At 34.8% G+C, this 23,523-nt stretch overlaps 2 protein-coding genes across 5 annotated transcripts in view; one reads left to right on the top strand and one right to left on the bottom strand.

Moving 5' to 3' along the window:
• The first annotated feature begins 10 nt into the window (after window positions 1-10).
• Window positions 11-11,476, top strand: slc5a11 (solute carrier family 5 member 11). Of its 2 annotated transcripts, none has more exons than XM_042729943.1 (16): window positions 11-156; window positions 1,084-1,242; window positions 1,451-1,522; window positions 2,299-2,403; window positions 2,993-3,052; window positions 4,089-4,193; window positions 4,264-4,369; window positions 5,477-5,557; window positions 5,642-5,847; window positions 6,118-6,253; window positions 6,353-6,459; window positions 6,577-6,728; window positions 7,788-7,956; window positions 9,665-9,880; window positions 10,139-10,277; window positions 10,645-11,476. In XM_042729943.1, the coding sequence occupies exons 2-16, from the start codon at window positions 1,108-1,110 to the stop codon at window positions 10,866-10,868; spliced, it is 2,013 nt and encodes a 670-aa protein (XP_042585877.1). In that variant the 5' UTR covers window positions 11-156; window positions 1,084-1,107; the 3' UTR covers window positions 10,869-11,476. The 2 variants fall into 2 exon arrangements, with proteins under 2 accessions (XP_042585877.1, XP_042585870.1); XM_042729936.1 differs by having other exon boundaries at window positions 10,642-11,476.
• Window positions 11,055-23,523, bottom strand: part of arhgap17b (Rho GTPase activating protein 17b) — a 35,454-nt gene continuing 22,985 nt past the window's right edge. The window contains exons 17-21 of one of the 3 annotated variants that reach the window (XM_042729921.1): window positions 21,152-21,382; window positions 20,170-20,309; window positions 18,963-19,349; window positions 15,107-15,153; window positions 12,545-12,683 (exon numbers count right to left, since the gene is read on the bottom strand). In XM_042729921.1, coding sequence (XP_042585855.1) covers window positions 15,146-15,153; window positions 18,963-19,349; window positions 20,170-20,309; window positions 21,152-21,382 — 766 coding nt within the window. In that variant the 3' untranslated portion in view covers window positions 12,545-12,683; window positions 15,107-15,145. Of the gene's footprint in view, window positions 12,684-15,106; window positions 15,154-18,962; window positions 19,350-20,169; window positions 20,310-21,151; window positions 21,383-23,523 lie in introns of all 3 variants that reach the window. The other 2 variants (XM_042729915.1, XM_042729925.1) reach the window with 2 other exon arrangements.

Genomic DNA, 23,523 nt, shown 5'->3' with positions numbered 1-23,523 from the left:
GAGAGTGGAGTTTGATCCCTTAGATCAGAGAGGGATCACCTCTACGCTAGTGAGAGAAACTTCTGGGTTCATTCACTGGAGACTCTTTAAATGTCCTCTTTAAATGCACCATTTATTAAGTTAAAGATCTCCATCTGTTTCCGACCCGTTATTTAGGTGAGTCTTTAACTTTTGTTCCTCTGTTTCTCTTATACTGCTACAACTTTATACTGCACAATACAGAGCTCAGATTTTGTTTAGGTTGCTGTTATTGCACTTTTTTTCATGCCCATTTAAAGTCAAACTAACTAAATCAGTAAAATATATACATATGTTGTTATTTAGTATACATACTTGGGTATGAATTAGTATGGGTAACTAGCATTACAACTTACTAACGTTGGGATTTTCAGGTTTAGGCTAAAGGTCAACATAATTTTTAGCCCTTGTTCTATTTAAAACTAGTTTTAAAAGTTTCTAAATTGCACTTTAGAAATGCAAGCTTAACCAAACTTTTAATTCTGTATTATGAACAACTTGAAAAGTCAAAAGTAGTGGGAACCCTTTACTAGGTTATACTAATGGTGTATTTTCAGATATTTTGAGGCGGAAGATAATGCAAATGCTTTTACAAACTTTAATACTAAAATAAAACTTTACACCTTAATGAAACCTGAAAATATATTTATCACACTGGCTGCTGTAAGCATGTTTGCATATCTTTCTCTCTTCTTTCAAGAGTAAAATTGAATAAATCCAGTGGATCTGTGAGGAATGATGGCTTTTTTAATGGTTTCTTTATCAAATTTGAATTTGAAATCAGAAAATGTGAGTATAATGGCATTGCTGTTAGATTTTTTTGTGAAACATCTTCCCAGCGGTCCTTTCTTAGGAGTTAATTTAAGTTTTATACTCCTTAGAGAAACATTTGCCATTCCTCTGTAACTTCTACCTAGTCTCTCTGTGATTCTTGGAAAAGCATTAACATGCACATACAGGCTAGATAATGTATAGACATACAGTTACGTCTTTGTATCATTACATTGAGTGTGTTTGTCAAAGTGTGCGGATGACAGCTATTATCTGTTATCTGTTGTTTTAAAGTGACACATACCTGAGAAACTCCTCATGGCTGCCACCGAGCATCCCAATGTTTCCCCTTCCCCCACCGCAGAGCACACATCGCGCCAGACCACCCTGGCCAACGCAGATATAGTAGTGCTTGTCATCTACTTCCTCTTGGTTCTGGCAGTGGGCTTATGGGTAAGTTTACTGAAGCTGTATCTAGATGATGTGTTTCACAGTGACAAAATTCTCATTATAATAATTGTCTGCAGGCTTCAGGTTATTGTTCTCTGTGTAATATTACACACACTGTAGCTGAATTTAACTCCAGTAAATGAGCTACTTATCACTTTTATGGCTTAACATCTTGTATATGGCATATTTATAACCTTTGCTCACTCAACAGTCCATGTGGAAGACCAAGAGGAGCACAGTGGATGGATACTTCCTTGCTGGCAAAAACATGACTTGGTGGCCGGTGAGTGAGTAAATCTCATTTAAACCATATCTTCAAACCATATTTGCATAAAGAAAATGAAGCCTATTTTTAAGACCATTTACATTTTTTTTACATTATTTTCAATTCTGTAATACAAAAAAATGTATGCATTATACAGTGTTACTTCCAAAAAAAATTATTGGATAAAATAAATGAAGCCTATTTTTAGGACCATTAACATTTTCTGTCATTATTTTCATGGCAATTAAGCACAGTTTCCCCACCACTTCTTGTTGATATTTTGAATCAGATTTTACTTTTATATTTTCAGTTTCATTTAAATTTTGGTTAGTTTTAGTCATTTTGTTGTGTTTTATTTTTCTCCTCTTTTTTTGTGTTTTTATTAATTTTTATTTACTGTATCTGTTTTAGTTTATTTAATTTTAGTTATTTTAGTACTTTGTTTAACTAAACGAGAAAAATAAAAGTTGCCTTGGCAACTAATAAAAAATAAAGTTTGTTTTTTATATATATTATTTTATTTCAGGTAACGTTTAAGTTAATTTTATTTCAAGCAAAATGGTTTATGGTTTCAGTTTTAGTTAATTTAGTTTATTTTATTTATAGATTATGGTTATTTAAAGTTTAATTTTATTTTATTTTGATTTTGGTGTTTTATGTTTTCAGTTTTGGTTCATGTTCTGAAAGTTTTTTTTAGTTAAATGATAAAAAAGCGCAATATTTAAACTGAATATAAATCTTAGGTGAAGTGTAATTTCCAGCTCACATCTTTTCCATCTGTGGTGTTTGTGCAGGTGGGCGCCTCTCTGTTTGCCAGTAATGTGGGCAGTGGTCACTTCATTGGTCTCGCCGGCTCTGGGGCGGCAGCGGGTATCGCAGCCACTGCTTATGAATGGAATGTAAGTACACGATAGCTACAAGAGATTAAGAGATAGAGAGTACATTCTGTAAAAAAGCAAAGAATTATGGGAATGAGTGCATCTACATACAGAGTTCTGGCATGAAACTCTGACGCAGTCCCAGTCTTACTCAATCTGGCGTAATGACATCATTATCACATGGCACAGCTGATTGGTTCTCTCCTGTATCGGTAGCCAATGAGCTCGCTGCTCAACATTCAAATATATGACTAGAGCTTACCGTAGCAGTGCAGCTTACTTCAGAAACCCTCCACCTTCCCCAGCTCCACCTGTATAGATCATGTATGCTATGGGGTTATTTCATGTATGTTATATTTGCAGCAGCAGTATTTCTTACATGCTCACAGCAGCATGTTGTGGATGTATTGGCAGTAGCAAGTCTCTGTACTTGCTCTGTCGCAGCAGCAGCAGCAGCGTAGCAGATCTATTCTGCCAAGACTGAATACGTTAACATTGTCATGTACAATTGCATGCCAATCCCTCTGAGAGTTGTCAAGAACAAAAATGTGCTTCTGTTGTAATATAGTTAATGTCTCAGAGATTGATCATGTCTCATGTTGATGTGCAGGGCATGCTGATGGTGCTGCTCTTGGGATGGCTGTTTTTACCCATCTATATTGCATCAAGGGTGAGACAGCAACATAATTCAGTAATGCATACACTTATGGTATATTTAGCCGATCTCAAGCAATAAATTCGATTTATTTAAAAAAAAAAAATGTTTTTTTTTTAAATAAGTCTTATATGCTCACAAAGGCTGCATTTATTTGATAAAAAAATACAGTAAAAACAGTAATATTGTGAAATATAATAACATTATTTTAACATGTTATTTGTGTGATGGTAAAGCTGAATTTTCAGCATCATTATAGTCATTAACACTTTGTAATAACTTTCATTAATAAATCATTAACAAATATTATTTTATTGCTTAACAAATCATTAATTAATGCTTCCATATGTCATTAAACTTTCAATTCATACGATCATGCACTTCTTAAAAATCTACAAATTATTTCACAGAAATCATACAACGATTAAAAGATTATTTGTTATTGTAATATATATTGCAATATATTTAATTTAATGAATCATATAAGTTTAATGACATTCGTAAGCATTTTACACGAAATAAAGATCTGTTAAGCATTTAAGCATCTGTAATGTTTAATGTATGATTAGTAAACATTTCTAGCTATGTGAATTTATATTAACTAATGATCCTTTAAGCATTATATAATTTTTGTTAATGATTTATTAATGAAGGTTATTATAAAGTTTTTCCACATTGATTGTAAAAGTGTTTCCTGACACTTTTAACCAGTTTAATGCATACTTGCTGAGAAAAAAAGGTATTAATTTCCTTGAAAAAAGTTTACAGACTCAAAACTTTTGAAAGGTATATATATATATATATATATATATATATATATATATATATATATATATATATATATATATATATTTAGTCTGTAAACATTTTTCAAGAAAATGAATACCTTTATTCAGCAAGGATGCATTAAATTGGTTAAAAGTGTCAGGAAATACTTACAATTAATGTTCAAAAGTTGCATATGTACTGTATATATATCCATATGCAACTGTGTTCCTCTGGTCGTTTTTGCAATTTGTGTGAATTAAGATGAATTTACATTATTTTGCAGGTCACAACAATGCCCGAGTATCTACAGAAAAGATTTGGTGGAAAAAGAATCCAGTTATTTCTTTGTGTTTTATATCTATTTATCTACATCTTCACAAAAATATCAGTAAGTATGCTAAATTTAAAAGTGTAATTACCAGAGCAGATCTGCTGATGAGTCTGAGCACTGTTTGCAGGTGGACATGTATGCAGGAGCTGTGTTCATCCAGCAGGCTCTGCAGTGGAACATCTACCTCGCTGTGGTTTTGCTTCTTGGCATTACTGCTCTGTACACCATCGCAGGTCGGATATTTTATCACTTTTTAGGGCTGTTTACACCAAGAACGATAGCTATAATGATAGCACGATAATGTTCTCTTTATTATACGCGCACTTTAAATGATCGACTTGAAGCAACTGTAGGCCTATGTAAGTTTTGTTTTTAGTTTTTTTAACCTTTTAAGCTTTTAACCTTTTAAGCTTGTTTCTTTCCCTCGGTCTCTTCAAATGTTTTGTGTGTGTGGGTACAAAATTCCGCAAAAAATGACGAATTGCTTTACGGCAGTAATATATTTGCAACAGTAAATAGGGAGCAGCAAAATCTTAGACATTTTATATGTCTGTGGTAAAAATATATCAAACTAATACTTACTTGCTTACTTAATTTTACTAATAATAATAAAAAAAAAACTCTACACATCAAATAGCCTAAATAAATAAATCTACTGCTCTGAAGTCACATGTATTCTGATTGTCTATCAGTGTTTTTATGGTTCACCAGCTGGAATCCTTTTAAAAGTTATTCCAACAGAAATATTGTTATAGTTGTGGTGTGGACGTCCCCGTCCTCCCGGAATTTGAATGATTATTAAACCTTTACAGTTGAGGTCCGTTCACACCAAGAACGATAACTATATTTGCATCCACATCACAGATGATGACGCACACGGTTATGTTGTCTGCTCCAAGCATTAAATGTGCAAGCAATTAAAGTCAGGCAGCTTTTTTGTGTGTGTGTGCTATAAAAATATTATAGTTGCAGTGTAGACTTTACTATTCTTATAAAATGTTTGGTAACACTTTATTTTAAGGTGACTTTGTTGCGCGTTACATGTACTTACTATTATAATAACAATTAATTATGCATAATTACATGCAAGTACCGCTAATCCTAACCCTAACCATATAGTAAGTGCATGTAGTTAATTAATATTACTCAGTACTTAAATGTATAATTACACTGCAACAAGGACACCTAAAATAAAGTGTAACCAAATGTTGTTTTTTTTGTGATCGTTCATCAGATGGAAAAATGTTATAGTTGCAGTGTTGACATCATTATTCTCATAAAATCATGAATGTGGAAGTCTTTTAATCTGCTGAAGTATTTCTCGACTGATGTGGTCACAGGTGGTCTGGCGGCAGTGATCTACACCGATGCGGTTCAGACCATCATCATGGTGATCGGAGCCCTGATCCTGATGGGCTTCAGTGAGTGACCATGACAATGATGTTGACTGAAGTCCTGAAGCCTTTAAAACAGTCATAATATACTCTTCTCAATGTCGCTGTGAGGTTTTGCAGAGGTTGGGGGATTCCAAGCTGTCCTGGACAAGTATCCTCAGGCCATTCCCTCCATCCGAGTGCCCAACACCACCTGCGGGATCCCACGGGAGGATGCCTTTCACATATTCCGTCACCCTGTGACCTCTGACCTGCCCTGGCCGGGGGTGATCCTGGGCATGTCCATACCCTCAATGTGGTACTGGTGTTCTGACCAGGTGAAGAACCAGCAGTGCTGACTGGACTTACTTATTTTAAACACATTAAGTTAGAACTATCTAGAAGTTCTAGAACTATCAGTCCAGATATACAGAAGTAGATCTATCTAAACTGATGTTCAATATCTATCTAGTTCTAGAACTTTCTATATAGTGTATTTATCAACCATTTGGAACAATTCTTTAGTGAACACCTTGTATTCATTCATAAGATCTTAGCAACCACATACCTTCCAAACATAATATATTTTGTTATCGTTCCTGTGTGAAGTGATAGTGCAACGTTCACTTGCTTCCAAGAACATTGTGCACGCTAAAGGAGGATCTTTGCTTGCCGCTTACCTCAAAGTTCTGCCCTTCTTCATGATGGTGATTCCAGGCATGATCAGCAGGATACTTTACCCTGGTGCGTCACTAAAGCAAACACTACAGTTTAAGGCCTTTGAACATCTAAAAGCACAATTTGTTATCTTAAAATGTATGTGAATGTGTGTGTGAATTGTAGATGAGGTGGGCTGTGGAGACCCGGAAGTGTGTAAACAGGTTTGTGGGAATCCGGTGGGCTGCTCAGACATTGCTTACGCCAAACTGGTCATGGAGCTCCTTCCTGCAGGTATCAGTGAGATTCCATGATTATTTACTTGTGTGTAGGTTGTTTTTCCACATTTTTCAGTTTCTAGAACAGGTGGCTGCGATTACGATTAATCATTTTCTTCCTCTGTGTTTGTCGGTCTGAGGGGTTTAATGATGGCTGTGATGTTGGCTGCTCTCATGTCCTCTCTCACCTCCATATTCAACAGTTCCAGCACCATTTTCACCATGGACCTTTGGAGGAACATCCGCCGCACTGCCTCCGAGTGGGAGCTCATGATTGTGGGAAGGTTTGACATCAACAAGCTGATATACACACTAGATTCTAAAGGACAATTTATCAATTTATCTTTCCTGAATGTGGCTATTTGCATTTAAAAGTACCTAGAAAGACTCCAGCATTGGACTGTTTGGTTGGAAATGATAATCAGGTTGACACCAAAACCCAACGTTGGCTTGACTTCACCCTCCATCATTTTGGTTAATTAAAACCATGACTTAATACCGATGAAATATCAACATCTAATGATGTTGTAATCTAACGTTATGTGGACATTAACACTATGATGTTTTAACATGTTGGTTTTTGAATACCATAGGTTACCTCATGATTAACTGTCAGTGTTTAACATCAATATGATGTTTGAAAGACATTGAATCTTGCTAATTTTATACCACAACTTAAAACCAACAAAATATCAACATCAGCAGTATTCATCAGTGTTAATTTGGCTGGAAATGAAAATCATTTTGATGCCAACTCCCAACACTGGAAAATGTTGAATTTTGGTTGGAAAGGAAAATCGGGTTGACGCCAAAACCCAATGTTTGCTCGCATAAACCTCCAACATTGGACAGACACTGAATTTTGGTTATTTAATACCATGACTAAAAAACCAATGAAATATCAACATCTAATGATATTATGTGGACATTAACATTTTGATGTTTAGCAGACATTGGTTTTTGATTACATTATAATAGTTCACGATTAACTGTCAATGTTTAACATCAATATGATGGCTTGAAAGACGTTGAATTTGATTACTTAATAGCACAAATTAAAACCAATAAAATATCAACATCAGCAGTATTTCTCAGTGTTCTGTGTCATATTGACATTGGCCTTAGACATAGAATTTTGGTCACCCGATTTCAGAAATTATATTCAACCAAATATCAACATCTCATGATGTTGAGTGGTTAAAAACAAATAAACTCCTTTCATTTCTTTGCTTATGGTAAATTAATCTAGTATTGTCATTCTACAACTGCAAATGTTAAATTTTGCTCTCTTGTAAAGCTGGACTGTTTCAGCTGCTGTGTTTGTGTGTGTTTCCATGTCAAAGAGTGTTTGTGTTGGTGTTAGTGGTGGTGTCAGTGCTGTGGATTCCTCTGGTTCAGGCCAGTCAGGGTGGGCAGCTCTTCATCTACATCCAGTCTATCAGTATGTACCTGCAGCCCCCCATAACGGTCATCTTCTTCACGGGATGCTTCTGGAAACGGACCAATGAGAAGGTACAAAACTTACATACTTACAGTAGATTAAAGGGTTACTCAAACCCAAAATGAAAATTTTGTCATTAATCACTTACCCCCATGTCGTTCCAAACCTGTAAAAGCTTTGTTCGTCTTCGGAACACAATTTAAGATATTTTGGATGAAAACCGGGAGGCCTGTGACTGTCCCATAGACTGCCGAATAAATAACAGTGTCAAGGTCCATAAAGGGTAAGAAAGTCGTGGTCAGAATACTCCATCTGCCATCAGACGTGCAATCTGGGTTAAATGAAGCGACGGGAACACTTTTTGTAAGCGAAGAAAACAAAAATGACGACTTTATCCTTGTGGCGCGGATGATACAGAAGAGCATACGGTGATATGAAGAGACACAGAGGAGACCAGTGACAAAGGAATTATTGAATAAAGTCGTTATTTTTGCTTTCTTCGCTTATGAAAAGTGTGGTTCAGTACGACATAGGGGTAAGTGATTAATTAGGGATGGAGTATCCCTTTAAGCACTAAAGTAAGATCAAGCAAGAGTTTCTTTTTTCCCCTTTAAAAATTTTTTCTGATTTTGAAAAGCATTCATTAATAATTTGTGTAAAATTACACCTATATTATGGGTGAAATTGTGAATAATATTTAAGTAGTATGGCAAAAGCACTGGTTAGCGCAGGTGGGATTTTGCTGTATAATCACAGTGGATATCAAGACCAACAACACAATATACAGTGTGATAATTTGTATTCAAATTATTTTAAATATATTTTGCCAGTTGCTTTGTCTATTTTTGCTTACTATGCCATAGTTTCAACTTTTTATCTCATAATTATGACTCATACTTTTGTCTTTTGGTCATAATGACTTTATATCTCATAATGACCCATAATTTTGACTTTTTTTCATAATGACTTTCTATCTCATAATGATGAATCATAATTTTGTCTTTTTGTCATAATGTCTCATAATGATGACCTAGTATGTCACGGTTTCAACTTTTATCTCATAATTATGACTCATACTTTTGTCTTTTGGTCATAATGACTTTATATCTCATAATGACCCATAATTTTGACTTTTTTTCATAATGACTTTCTATCTCATAATGATGAATCATAATTTTGTCTTTTTGTCATAATGTCTCATAATGATGACCTAGTATGTCACGGTTTCAACTTTTATCTCATAATTATGACAGTATGCCATAATTTCAACTTTTTAATTTAATAAAATTTATCTCATAATTATGACTTAGAATCACTTAGAACCTCAGACTTCTCAATGGCAGTATGTTATATCAACTTTTTATCTCATAATTGTGACTTTTATCTCATAATTGATTGTCATGGTTTGACTTATCTTATCATAATTATGACATAGCATCTCATAATTTCAACTTTTTTTTAAAATCTCATAATTGTTTTACCAAAGCATTTTTCCATCATGTACTGTCTAGTTTATGAATTTCAGAAGGTTATTTATCATCTAGGATCTGAGTCTGATAGCCCCTTTTTGCTTTTTTGAGTGCAAGCAAGTTTTTTTTTTTTTTCACATTAAGCAAGCCCATCATCAGAGTGTTTGCAGTGCACTCTTTTGGCATTTTCAGTTTGAACACACTACTCATTTGTTCTACAAAATAGATAGAGGCCAGATAGTGCAAAAGTTCGCAATTTGGGACACACATGGTCTCTTGTTTGATTAATTTTTCTGTTGTGTTGGTGTAGGGTGCATTCTGGGGTCTGATAGTGGGCATGGTGGTGGGCTGTACAAGGATGATTCTGGATTTCGTCTATCCCACACCCCAGTGCTACGAGAGTGACACCAGGCCTGACATCATCAAATATGTTCACTACCTGTACTTCTCCATCATTCTCACCCTCCTCACACTCACTGTGGTCGTGTGTGTTAGTCTGGCTACAGAGAAGCCCACACCAGAGCAGGTTAGAAAGCACACACACGTGCACACACACACACACACACAATTTCACAAAAAAACACAACTTACTTATAAACCTTAAAGGGATAGTTCACCCAAAAATGAACTTTACTTGCTGTAAAAATAAATGGCTATGGTCAACTTTTTGGCGACTAACATTCTTCAAATTAGTTTCTTATGTTCTCAACAGACATTTAACATTTTTGGGTGAACTAATTTATTTTGAGAAATATGCTCATATACAGGGTTTGTTATTTTCCAGATCAGTCGATTGACTTGGTACACGCGCTTCGATCCTGTGAAAGAAAGCGAAGAGGTTGTAGTTTCAGATCTCCAGACGTTTGAGGACGCCACAGTGTACCCAAAAGACATGGAAAATGATGCATATCCTACAAAAGAAGGTACTTTGTCCAATCCATATGCAGGCACCGAAACCGTAAATGGTAATGTACATTGTCCAGTTTATTCAGATCTATTCTGTTTTAAGCCTATTTCTCTGACTTTAAAAGTGCAGTTATCCAGCAGAGGGAGACAAAGTCATTTGCTTTTTTAAATTTGTTGAAATGAGGGGAAGGATATGAGAAAATTAAATAGATTTGAGCATACAATGATGCCAAAAATTATTTTGCATTCTACATCACATTTAATATCTGACCATCAGTGCATTTCAAAAAGATTTTTGTATACAAGTATATTCATGCAGGTAAAACTTGACTGAAATGTTTCAATCTGTTTACATGTAATTCTAAATGCATAATTTGTCAGCAGACACCTGTAGTTCTGCGTCCAGCAAGGCGGGTTCATCTAAACTCAAATCTGCTCTGTTCTGGATCTGTGGAATGGAGAAGCAGAAAGGAGAGAAACCCAAGTCTCCTCCTCCAGAGACTCCGACGTGTTCGCTCAAGGAAGACCCCTGTATGAGACACTTGGTAAACGCCAACCTCATCATCTGTATGTCAGTGGCCGTGTTTCTCTTCGCTTTCTGGGCATAGTCACTAACCCCTTTATAATGTATTGTGAGTGGTGTGAAAGAAAATCTTCATGCAGTATGTTCTTAATAATAACCCCAATATGCTTATTTATATATCATCATAAATCAGTTTCTACTGATTTGCAACCAACACTTCCTTGTTTCTGTAAATTAAACAGTATTTAAAAAACACCTGAGATATATTTGGTTCCTGTAATTAAGCATTTTATTAGATATATAATCAAAAAAACAGCTACTGTGTTGAAAAAATGAATTTGTACAACATTTGTTTATCTGAGGCACTGGAGAACGTGAAGAACTAGAATTCAGATGGAGGAAATGCGCACACAAACACACACACAGACACACACACTACAAAAGGGCGTGAAACAAAAACAAAAACTCAATATGTACAATTAAGAAAGCCTATTCAAGATAACACATCCACAGAAATAAAGACGCATACTCATTCATGAAAGGAATGAATGATTTTGGCTTTCTAGCTGACGGTTCCTGAGCTTGACTGATCCATTAACCCCTTCATTCACATTAATGTTGTCAGGGCTGTTTCTGCATCACATGCAACATGAAACAACCCCCTAAAGCTCTGACACAGGATCATGCATCTTTGGTCATTTTGAGAAGGAAGTATTTCATAATAGTAAGTGCAGGGTTTATTTCAGTGGTCAACAGTGGATGGACGGTAGTACATACTCCACTAAAGTAAACCCTGTAAAACATAATTACAATTCTTAAAAACTACTGAACTAATCCAAAAACGACTGTAATGTCATAACACTACATTGCAGTCAGTATTGCACCCCAAGAAAAATACTTCAAAGTACAAATCATATTTTTGCATGTAGTAAATCAACTGTATCTTTATAACCATTATTTTTCATTGCGTCTTAACCTTTTTTAAATCCAATTTTTGTCACATCTTAAAAGAAGTATTAAAAGACAAAAGGAATGATTAAAGTAAATTTGAATAAAGGACATTCACCATGATAAGCAGTCACACAAACTCAGTGATTTGATTTACGGTTTTCAAGGCACATATATAACGCTTGCTATGCAAAACATCCCAAGCCAGCTTTATGCCATTTGTGAACAAAATCAAGATTGTATAGCATGTTTACATAATCCCCCCCCCCCGGTTTATGGTTACAATGTGCCAGCATTGTGAGGACAGAGAGACTCCAGGAACCTTCTGATGTGGTTTTGATTTCTATAGGGGTCAAAGTTTAAAGTGAATGGCTATGTTCGGAATAGCATACTATCACACTAGGTTCACTACTTGTGCTGTATGTAGTATGTATATATTGCATGTCGGCATACACATTTTCTGTATGTTTAGAATATCCAGATGACCTACTAAAATTGTACACTGTGATGGGTACCATATCCCACAATGCAATGCATCGACTTGACCTTCCATTTCCAGTGTGACATTTGAACCAGAAGCAACTGCGATGACTCATCATTTGATCATTCTCAGAAAAGTCAAGACATTTTTTCCTTAAATCTGAATGTTTAATACCAATATTTACTCATAAGGTAACTGAGGACGTTTAAAATGTTTTTCATATTGAATACTTTCACATCCTTCAAAACAACAGTAAAAATAAACTATGCGGTAAGTAGGCTAGTATTCCATTACGAACATAGCTTTCGATTGGCTGTGTGAGGACTGGACTCCGCCCACCTCACAGGGCGGTGTTTTCTGATTGGTGTTCATCATCTGGGAGTGTTTCTGTGGTTTCATCTTCCTCAAGCTCCGGGACAAGATCCAGCCCTAGTCCCGTCAAAGATCTCTCCTCTCCATCTCCATCTTCATCTGTGCAATCATAATGCATAGGTTGGATATTTCAAAGAAAACATTTGATCTAATTAATCTTCCAAAAAACCTGACCTTCAAAGAAAACGAGCAATAGTTGAGACACCAAGAATGTATCATTTAACAAGATGCACTTGGATGATATCCAATATTAATGTTATTTTATTTAAATGACAGCATTATGAAAATAATATATATATATATATATATATATTAGGGCTGTCAAATGATTAATCATGATTAATCACATCCAAAATAAAAGTTTTGTTTACATAATATATGTGTGTATACTGTGTATATTTTATTATGTATATATAAATACACACACATGCATGTATATATTTAAGAAGAATATGTTATGTTTATATATTAAATATATTTATATATAATTTAAAATATAAGAATATAAATATATAAATGTATATACATGTAAATATTTTCTAAATATATAATTTATGTGTGTGTATTTATATATACATAATAAATATACCCTGTACACATACATATATTATGTAAACAAAACTTTTATTTTGGATGTGATTAATCGTGATTAATCATTTGACAGCCCTAAATATATATATATATATATATATATTCTGTCACAACTAAACTATATTATTTTCATAATGCTATCATTTAAATTAAAAATATATATACACATAACAATACTAATATTATACATCATTAATATCCAAACATGATATAATGTGCACAGCTGTTCAAAAGTTTGGGTTCAGTAAGATTTCTTAATGTTTCTGAATGAAGTCTCTTTTGCTCACCAAGGCTGCATTTATTTGATCAAAAATACAGCAAAAGCAGTAATTTTGTGAAATATAATTACAATTTTGCATAACAGATTTCTATTTTAATATACTTTTAAAATATAATTTATTTGTCTTATGGTAAAGCTGAATTTTCAGCATCATCACCTCACAGTGTCACATGATCTTTCAGAAATCATTCTAATACAGTGGTCTCCAACATGGTGCCCGCGTGGAGTCTCTGAGTCGCCCGCCGAGCACGTTCTATAAATAGCCTGAATTGTAATCTTTCACAGTGTTTGTTTATTTTATGACGTTTTAAAATTGTTTATTTATATATATAAAAAAATAGCGTTTCTTCCTTTTTGCTCTACCGAAAACGTCCCGAACCGTGTCACTGACTACTGTATCGTATTGAACCAACCCATGAATTTTGTGAACCGTTACACCCCTAATATATACCCCATTTTCCTGACGTATTTTTGTGACAAAAACAGATTTTTTGTGGAAAAAAATCTGGTTTTCAACAGAAAATAATTGTATTTGAAAATTGCAGTGATAATTCATTCTCTCTCTTCCAGCGCACGCGCGCGAGCGTTTGTGTGCGCAGCTTGCTCTCTCTCTCTCTCTGCGTCTCGTGCGCGCACCTCTCTTTCTGTCTCTGTCTCTCTCGCTCTGCGTCTCGTGCGCGCACCTCTCTTGTTCTCTCTGCGTCTCGCGCGGCAGAGGAGCAGCGTTTTAATTTAGTTAAACACAGATATTATGTTGCTTTTCTAATTTTACATGCAAGTATAGCCGAAATCATTCAGTCATTATTTCATATTTATGCCGTTGTTCTTTCTTCCTTTCCCCCCGTGATTTTGTCGCGAATATAAGACGACTCCCCATTTTTCAGCCTATTTTTAGGACAAAAAAACTTGTCTTATATTCGGGTATATACGGTAATTATAAATTCAATTGTCATAATATTTTAACAATATTACTGTTTGTTGTTGTATTTTTCAAAACTTGAAACTTTGTGTGTGTGTGTGTGTGTGTGTGTGTGTGTGTGTGTGTGTGTGTGTGTGTGTGCCTATATCAAACAAGTAGCCCTCAAGACTATTTTATCCCTTCAGGGAGCCCTCACTCACAAAAAGGTTGGAGACCCCTGTTCTAATATGTTGATTTGCTGCTGAACAAAAAAAAATTCTTATCAATATTGAAAACAGTTGTGCTTGCTTCATATTTTTGTTGAAACTAATTAATTTGTTCCAGGATAATTTACTCAAAAAAAAAATATATTTTGTAACATTATTAATCTCAATTTGATCAATTTAATGCATCCTTACTGAATAAAAGTATTAATTCTTTCAAACAATCTGACCCCAAACTGTAGCGCATTAAAATGTAAAATAATCAATAATGCTAAATAATACAGTATCTGTGGCACAGCTAACATTCACCCTGCAGAAGCAGCTGAGGTTCATAGGTAGGGAGTTACTGTGTGTTTAGTTGCATAAAGCATGTGCTGGTATTTTATCCTAAGACATGCCACAAAGACACTGGTTAGGCAGCTTGTCATGCAGGTTAACTTGCTGTTAGTCGGGTTAAACAGGCAAAGAAAGCATTCAGACACACACATGGACTGATACACACATGGACTGATACACCCAGAGTTCTTACCATCCCCTGCCACTCACACCCCACCTCACAGGAAGAAGATCACACATCTGTAACAGTGCAACAGCATCACAACATGTTCAAAGGGTCAAACACTGATGACGACCAACCAGCCAATCACTATTCAGATGGCTGTGAGCTTCCACAAAGCCAATCCGATCACATCTCAGCCTTTTCAAGTCAACATGAAACACTGTCTGCAACCCATCTTGCTTCTAGAAGGTCAAAATTCATTGGGTTATGCTGATTACAATCACCACTGTTTCGAATGTTTGTGGAGTTAGTAAGATTTTTAAATGTTTTTGAAAGAAGTCTCTTATGCTCACTAAAAATACTGTAAAACTGTGAAATATTGTTACAGATTGTAATAACTGTTTTCCATATGAATATATTTTAAAATGTATTTTATTCCTGTGATGGCAAAGTGTCAATATGCTGATTTGGTGTTCCATTATTATCAATTATTATGAGCACTCAGTTATTAATAATGACTCTTATTATTATCATCAATGTTTAAATTTGCTGCTTAATACTTCTGTGGAAACTGGTGCTTTTTTTAAAAAATCATTATGAATGTCTTTACTGTCACTTTTGCTCAATTTAATGCATTCTTTCTGAATAAAAGTTTTTTTTTCTTTCTTACCCCAAACTTCTGAATAGTAGTGTATCATGGTTAATACAAAAACAATAATCAGCTGTTTTCAACATTGATAATAATAATAATAATAATAAATGTTTCTTTAGCATCCAGTGAGTTCTGAAGGATCATGTGACACTGAAGACTGGAGAAATGATGCTGAAAATACAGCTTTGCATCACAGGAATAAATTACATTTGAAAAAATATTCACATAGAAAACGGTTATTTTAAATAATTATAATATTTCACAATTTTCTGTATTATTAAATCAAAGAAAGAGACTTCTTTAAAATGTATAAAGTGTATTTTTCTTCAGATTAACGTGTGTCCTAATGAACTGTGCACAATAATATCAGGAACGTGTGTTAGGAAAGTAAACAGGGTCAGTTTTGACTTCATGTTGGCTTTTCGGATGAAGTTCTGATGGCAATGAACCACCAAGAAAAGTGTCATTAAACACTGAATGTGGTGATTTCTTTAAACAATGCTAAGAGCAGTAATCATGGTGCTGGTAATGTCATTGAACGTGGCAGCATCGCAGCTCTCTCTCATGCGGATGCAGTGTGCTGTAAAGCAGGAGAGCGTCTGAACCTCGGGCCAAACACTGAAGGGTTTCTGGCAGCTGCTGATATTTCCACAACCGCTGCAAACACATCCGTCTTTTCCAGCATGTGGTTTCACTGACCCAAACTTACGACTAAGATTATTACACACGACGCATCCTACAGCCAGGCCAATGAAGACATTCTGTGTTATGAGGGAGAAGTGTGTGTGTGTGTGTGTGTGTAACTGAAAGTCAATTTTGGTATTAAACACTAAACTAAAGATCTGTGTTCAGTTCTGAGTTGAATTAATGGATGCCGAGGTCAAATAAACATCACAAAGGTGTTGAAAGGCATGAGGAATAATAATAAATTATGATAATTAACTGTCACGGAACATTTGGTTTTCCAAGAATAGAATTCATCTTCCAAATGAAGACTTTTTTTCTTTCACCCTGTTCAAAATGTTTTTTTCTTTGGATACATTTCTGTTCAACTCCAGCAATGTTCTGTTTCAGGAGGAGATTCTCATGTAAAACATTGAAACCAGTTTTTATCAATATTTTCTATCGATTACATGACATTCAAGGAATGTTTCAGGGTCCGTACAAGTTGAGCTCAATTGACAACATTTGCAACATTCTGTCGAGTATCACAAAAATAATTTTAACGTAATCCTTAATTTGGCATGAAACGAACAAAAATTGTAGTTCTACATTTATTATGATTGCCTTTAGAGATTTTCACTGTAAGTGCATTTCCATAAACAGGATTTTTGCTTGCTTCATTTGATTTTTATTGTTGTAAATTATTTTATTATTTATTTTAAATTATTTCCATTTTATAATTCATCAGTATTTTCTACATGTCATGGATGCTGTCCATAGAGTTAAACTACTAATTAATTTTAGAAGTTAATATTACATTTTATTATTTTTAATTCATAAAATTAAAATATTATTATTGTTGTTGTTATTTTTTTTAAATTTTTTTATTTTTTATTTTTGAGGGGTTTTTTAAATGTGATGTGTGTTGTGCATATAGTTTTTATTTTTTTTTTGATGTGGAATTTTTTTTCTTATTTTTTTTTTTATTATTTTTTTGATTATAAAAATATAAATTTGTTTTAATTTCCTTATTTTTTTAATCTATTTAAAATGATTTACATTTTATAATTCACAGGTATTTTCTGCATGCCATGGATGCTGTTTATTGACCTTAACGTCTATTTAATTAACGTTTATTACACTTTATTATGAATAAAATTTTTATTATTTATTTTTAACTTTATTATTATTCGGTTTAACCTGGAACATTCCTTTAAGGGATCGAAGCAAGAAAAGTTAAGTATTGATAATTAAGTATTGATAATTCTGCAACCTTTACATTAAATGTAAATGTTAAATAGAAACTAGATACAACGATACAGTAAGTAATGCATAAATCACAGTTATCAAAATGACCTGTTTTGGCCTGTATTAAAGATTTATCAATCAAACACCACTGCTGTATGCTGCTAACTGCACACTGTGCACATCCATCCTGACAAGCCTACTTATGAAAATAAGGCTTGTTAACTCTGGATCTGGGATTGTGTAAAAACTCTCTATAATAACATGGCATGGTCACCATCATCTGAAAATGAAGCTTTTAGTCTCCATAACAGCATCTGCAGGTGTCTTTGGTCATGTGAAACGAGCCTAATGGAGGGAAACCCTCAGGCCAGTTGTTTGGCAGGAGCGAGTGCTGGGCTTCCTTCCCAATAATGAGCTATTAATGAGGAACACAAGAAGCTGGCACTGAACACCTACCCTTTATACAGACTCTAGATGAGTGTGCTTCCAGGTTTCTAGAGTTGACTGAGCTGTGTAGAAATGTGGGTGCAAATGACATCCATTGAGCACTTGAGGTTCATGTCGATTTTTTTTTTGTTGTGTGCATTTGCCCTCAGGAGAAGGATAAAGTAATCTGTGCTATTTTCTCTGAAATTCCATTTTTATTTATGAAGAAAAATATGAAGAAAATGTCTGGATGCTTGTAATATGGATATAGCTTGTAATATCTGGTCATACGCTGTATTTGTATTTTCTAGAAATAAATAGAAACAATTAATCATTTTAGAATTAATATAATTAAATAATGAATTTTATTTATAAAAGTATTTAATCATTTCCATTATCGTTATATTGGCTATACAATGTACAACATTTTAGTCATATGCTGTATTTTTATTTTCTGCAAATAAAATGAAATATTAGTTATAAGTTTAATTATTTGCACAATTAATAACTAATTAATTATTTTTACAAATAAAATGATATAATGAATCATATTTTTTTATTTTATTTTTGTATTTTTATTTATAAAAGTATGTAATTATTTCCATTATTATTTATTATAATTATATTGGCTACACATATTTTGGTTTTATTTCATATTAATAAATCAAGTAATTTTTTTTAATGTAAAAAAAACAACTAAATATGCATATCTAATATTTAAAGATTTATATTTAAATATAATGAACTAACATTATTAAATAATTATAATTCTAAACAATTATATCATCTATTTATAAAAGAAAATAACTTTTTATTATTATTCATTTTTTTGTGCAAAAATGTCACAATGTTGTTTGAGTTTTTCCACGAGTGACAAATAAAAGAGCATATTCTTACCTGAGATAATCTTGGATCCAGAAACACAGACACCATTGGCAGCGTCGCTGGTTGGTTGTGGTGGAGGCGGGCCGCTGGGTTTGGGTCGTGCTCGAGGGGTGGGCCTGGGGCGTGGCTGGGAGCTGTCATAAGGAGGTGTCCCGGGAGGGGTGGGCGTTCTGGGAGGGGACGGTTCGGCTTCTTCTGTGCTCTGGGAAGGAGGTCGAGGAGGAGGGTGGCTGGGGGCCTGGATGGGGGTCTGGTTGCTGCGACGGGATGCAATGAGAGGCTGAGGGGTGCTCGGGGCTGAGGACTGGTTTGGTGTGGGCTGGTTAGGAGCCCCTTTTACGCTCTGAGGTGTGGGGGGGGTGGCCTGTTTGGGAGGCGCCGGCGCTTGTTTCTTTGTACCTGAAACCAAACAGTTCAGACATGATTTTACTGACTAGACAACATGCATTTTAGGGAGGCACTGATAATAACGTTTTAAATAATTATTTTCTAATTTGTTAGTTGATAATTGTCCGAATAACACTAAATAAATACTAAAATTATTTAAATTTAATTTACTTTTAATTAACTTTTTTTTTTTTACTAAGTTTGATTAAAAACAAAATATAAACACAAAAAATCTTTCAAATGTCACAAGTGAATTTACACATCACAACATTATAACGTAGCATTGTTATTGAATTATTATTTTAAAGAGTAGGTTAGTTAGAAAAGGTAATATAAATATAAAATAGATGAAATGAGCATAAAAATTAACTTAATATATACACAAAATTAAATTAAATATATATACAAATATATACACTGCTGTTCAAAAGTTTGGTTTTAGTAAGAATTAAAATTATTTTCACCAATATGAATTTATTATATAGAAAACACAGTAAAAAGTAAAATATTGTGAAATATTATTACAATTTCAAACAACTGTTTTCTATTTGAATATATATATTTTTTTTTTCCTGTGATGTCAAAGCCAGATTTTCAGCAGCCATTACTCTCCAGTCTTCAGTGACACGTGATCCTTTCCTGATATATTTTGCACAGGATTCTTTGATGAACAAAAAGTTCAGCATTTATTTGAAACAGCAATACTGTCACTTTTGATCAATTTAATGCATCGTTGCTGAATAAAAGTATTAATTTCTGCAAACTTTCAAACGGTAACCTGTAATATCACACAATAAATTGTCAACCAAAATATTTGAGGATTAGGACTGACCTCTGCGCACCGCGAATGGACTGGGGCCCTTAGGACCTGAGGTCGGGGTCCCCACATTCAGCTGAGCGGGCGTCCCATTAGAACCTCCTGGCCCGTTCCTCATGGCAGGGGGTGTGGATGCAGGATCTCGGGCGATGTTACTGGGGAGAGAAGAAAAGCTTGTATCATGGGATCACACTGCAGTATGTATGCACCGGTCAGTTCACATGCAGCGAAGTTAAAATGTAGTGGTCCAAGTTGAGTTAGGACATGTGTTAAGGAAATACAGTTAGCATAGTTAGCAGTGTTTTATTCAGCATGCACGGCATCTTTTCCATTAAAGAGAGAATAAGCAATAGAGAAAGGCAAGGCAGGACGCACAAATTCAAGCAACAGAGAATATTCTGCAGAATAGGGACTCTAGAAGGATTTTGGCCCTGACTGGGATGAATCAGCGGGATCACTTGATGAATTATCCTCAACTTGAGAGGCATTTGCTTCAATCTTCCCCATTTGATAAATCAAAACAAAAACAAATTATAACTTCATAATAAACTTTTAATAATAAACTACATTTAACTTTTATTGATTCATTTTGAAACAAAAAATCAGTTTCATTCATTTCATTCCAACAGTTTCCCAGTTTAGGGTAAAAAATTTAGGGTAAAAAATGTCTTAATCAAGGGTCCAACGGTAATAGTTTATGGCTTTCCAGTGATGATTTTCTGATTATAAAAGTGTTTTAAAGCAAAAAACAACATGAGAATGGCACACAAAGACGATGTGCATGACACAGCGACAAACAACGGCATTTGATTATTGCCATTCCAGGTCTCCTGAAAGTTTATAACCCTTCTTTGTGATTACACCCAATTGTTAGCCGGACTGTTTTGAAGCAATGATCAAGAGCATGGCACAAAACGATGTGCACACAACACACAGATTTCCTGACATCTGGCAGCGGTGGGCGAGGTGAGGTTTTTACGGTCGCTCCAGTCCTTACCTGTTCTCCGCAGGCTGCTGAACTAAAGGCTGATGGGTCTGAGGAACCGCAGCTCCTGCCTGCCCAGCCTCCAGACCCCTGCCAGTGGGCGACAGGGGCGGGGGGTCAAACACGGGAACCTCCCCAGCATCAATGGGAGGGAGAGGGGGCTGGAAGTTAGGCATGGAGTGCTGCTTTTTATTTATTGTGCCAGCTCTACGAGGGGCGATTTCCGGCTGTTTGTTAGCAGGGCTACAGGGAAGAGGGGAGACAGCATGAAACACTCACACCAGAGACTGACAGTGGGGTATTAGTGTCCACAGAAGGGGAGGAGGAGAAGGACAGGACCACCACCTGACCACTGGGACAGCAACCAGAGAGATGTGTTGGGAACAGATGAGATTTCAAATGGTTTGTAAAATTTAAGGATTCAGCATCCAAACATAACATTTTCAACATTATCATAAATTTTTTTTATGTATACATACATACTTACATGTACACACATATGTATGTACTTTATATATAGTCTTTCTGCAAGTTATATAGTTACAGGAACAAAACTAGTGACTGTCACTTAACCAGTTCATTAAAAAATGTGATTATTTAGGATTACCACTAGTGTGTGTTGCTCTGAGACCTTTGATGGTTGCAAAAATAGCCAGTAAATATAAAGTATAGTGCACACTATGCAACTGAATGTTGCATTGCTAAATGTAAAAATATATATAAATATACTGTAAATTTACACTACCAATAAAGGACTCAACAAACTTTGATACATTTTATATTTTGCCACTAGATTTAATTGCAAAACCTTGAACACTTTTTGTGTATGCTAAGCACTGTAACATAAGTATTCATTCATTTAAGAGACAGTACACCCAAAAATGAAAATTACCCCATTATTTACTCATGCAATCCTAGGTGTATCTAGACTTTCTTCTTTTAGGGGCATTTTTTGAGAGAATGTATCTACCATGATTTGGTAAATTTTTTATGCGTTTTGCCTGTTTCTTTACACGACAACGGCATTTTGGGGACTGAAAACGCATGTTTTTGAAAACAGGTTTCAAAGTGCAAGTTTTTGAAAACGCCACCGTTGTCGTTTCAGTGTAAACACCCAAAATGGGAATCTTTGAAAACGGTGACGCCATGCACGTGCATAGTAAGTGTTAGTTATGTAGACATGCGCAGTACGTGTCGATTTTAAAGGCAAGTGCGAACGAACATACACAACAATGGGAGTACATGGTAGTGTTGATGCTGCTCAAGAGTTTGCTAACACTTCTTCAGCAAAGTGTGGATTTACTTCACCAATATTACAACCAACAGCAGAGATGCATCATATACAACATTGAATCATCACTTCCCTACAGGTACTGTTTACTAACAAGGTGACAGCGCCATCTACTGGCCTGCATACGTAATACAGCGTTTTTGCCCGTTTTCGCGGATATGTGTGAACATGAATCGTTTTGAAAACGTTGTGTATACGTGAAACTTTTTAAAAACGCAAGGGAAAAACGTCCGTTTTTGACTACAACGTTGTTTGTAAACAGCCTCAGATGAATACAAACTGAGGGTGATGAAATCATGGAGTCATTTTCATTTTTGGGCGAACTATCCATTTAATGTAAAATCAGTGTTACTCAAACTAAAATGAAAATGTAAAAAATGTAAATGGAAAAAATAAAAGCTGATTAAAAATATTAAGAACTACCATAAAATTAATATATGGATAAAAATACGTATTTGTAAATATTAGTTGTTTATTAACGAAGCAGTCAAATCTCTTTTTGAAAGTGACTGCAGCAGGCTGTGACATTCATCTGAAGGACTCTCCTGTGCCTGAGGCACAAAAACATTCACCCTTTTCATTCTCTGAATTTTAGGTATGATGGCCTGCGGGAGAGGAGCTGTTTGACTCATTCTGAACATACCAAACCAACAAGAGCACTGCTGACAAGAGCGCTGGGACTGAACATTTCCTACTTTCACTCACTGAATAACTAGAACTGGAATTATAGAAACTAGGCCTGGATTTACCGGAATACACATCATTTCATTATAACCTCTAATTTCCTTTTAATGCTGCATTAGTGCTTTTGAAATATAAGTCAAATCCTGGCTTTTTTCTTCTCTGAAATTAGCACCCATTTCATAATAATGACGTATATCAGTAATGTGTTTATACATAGCTATGAGCATAAAGTTTATTTATTTCAGAAAGCATACAATAAACAACAGTTGACAAGAAACAAAGTAAAACAAAACGAAAAAGAGACAAACAAAAATTCTAAAGAAAAAAACAAACAAAGCAAAACCATGGCTGAAAAAGATGAATGTGTCATATGAAATCAATAAAATTCTGTCTCAGACTGTCTGCTTTG

The sequence above is a fragment of the Cyprinus carpio genome, chromosome A3 (assembly GCF_018340385.1).
Source record: "Cyprinus carpio isolate SPL01 chromosome A3, ASM1834038v1, whole genome shotgun sequence".
NCBI lineage: Eukaryota > Metazoa > Chordata > Actinopteri > Cypriniformes > Cyprinidae > Cyprinus > Cyprinus carpio.
Note: the sequence above shows the minus strand (reverse complement) of the source record. Positions and strands in the feature narration are given on the sequence as shown.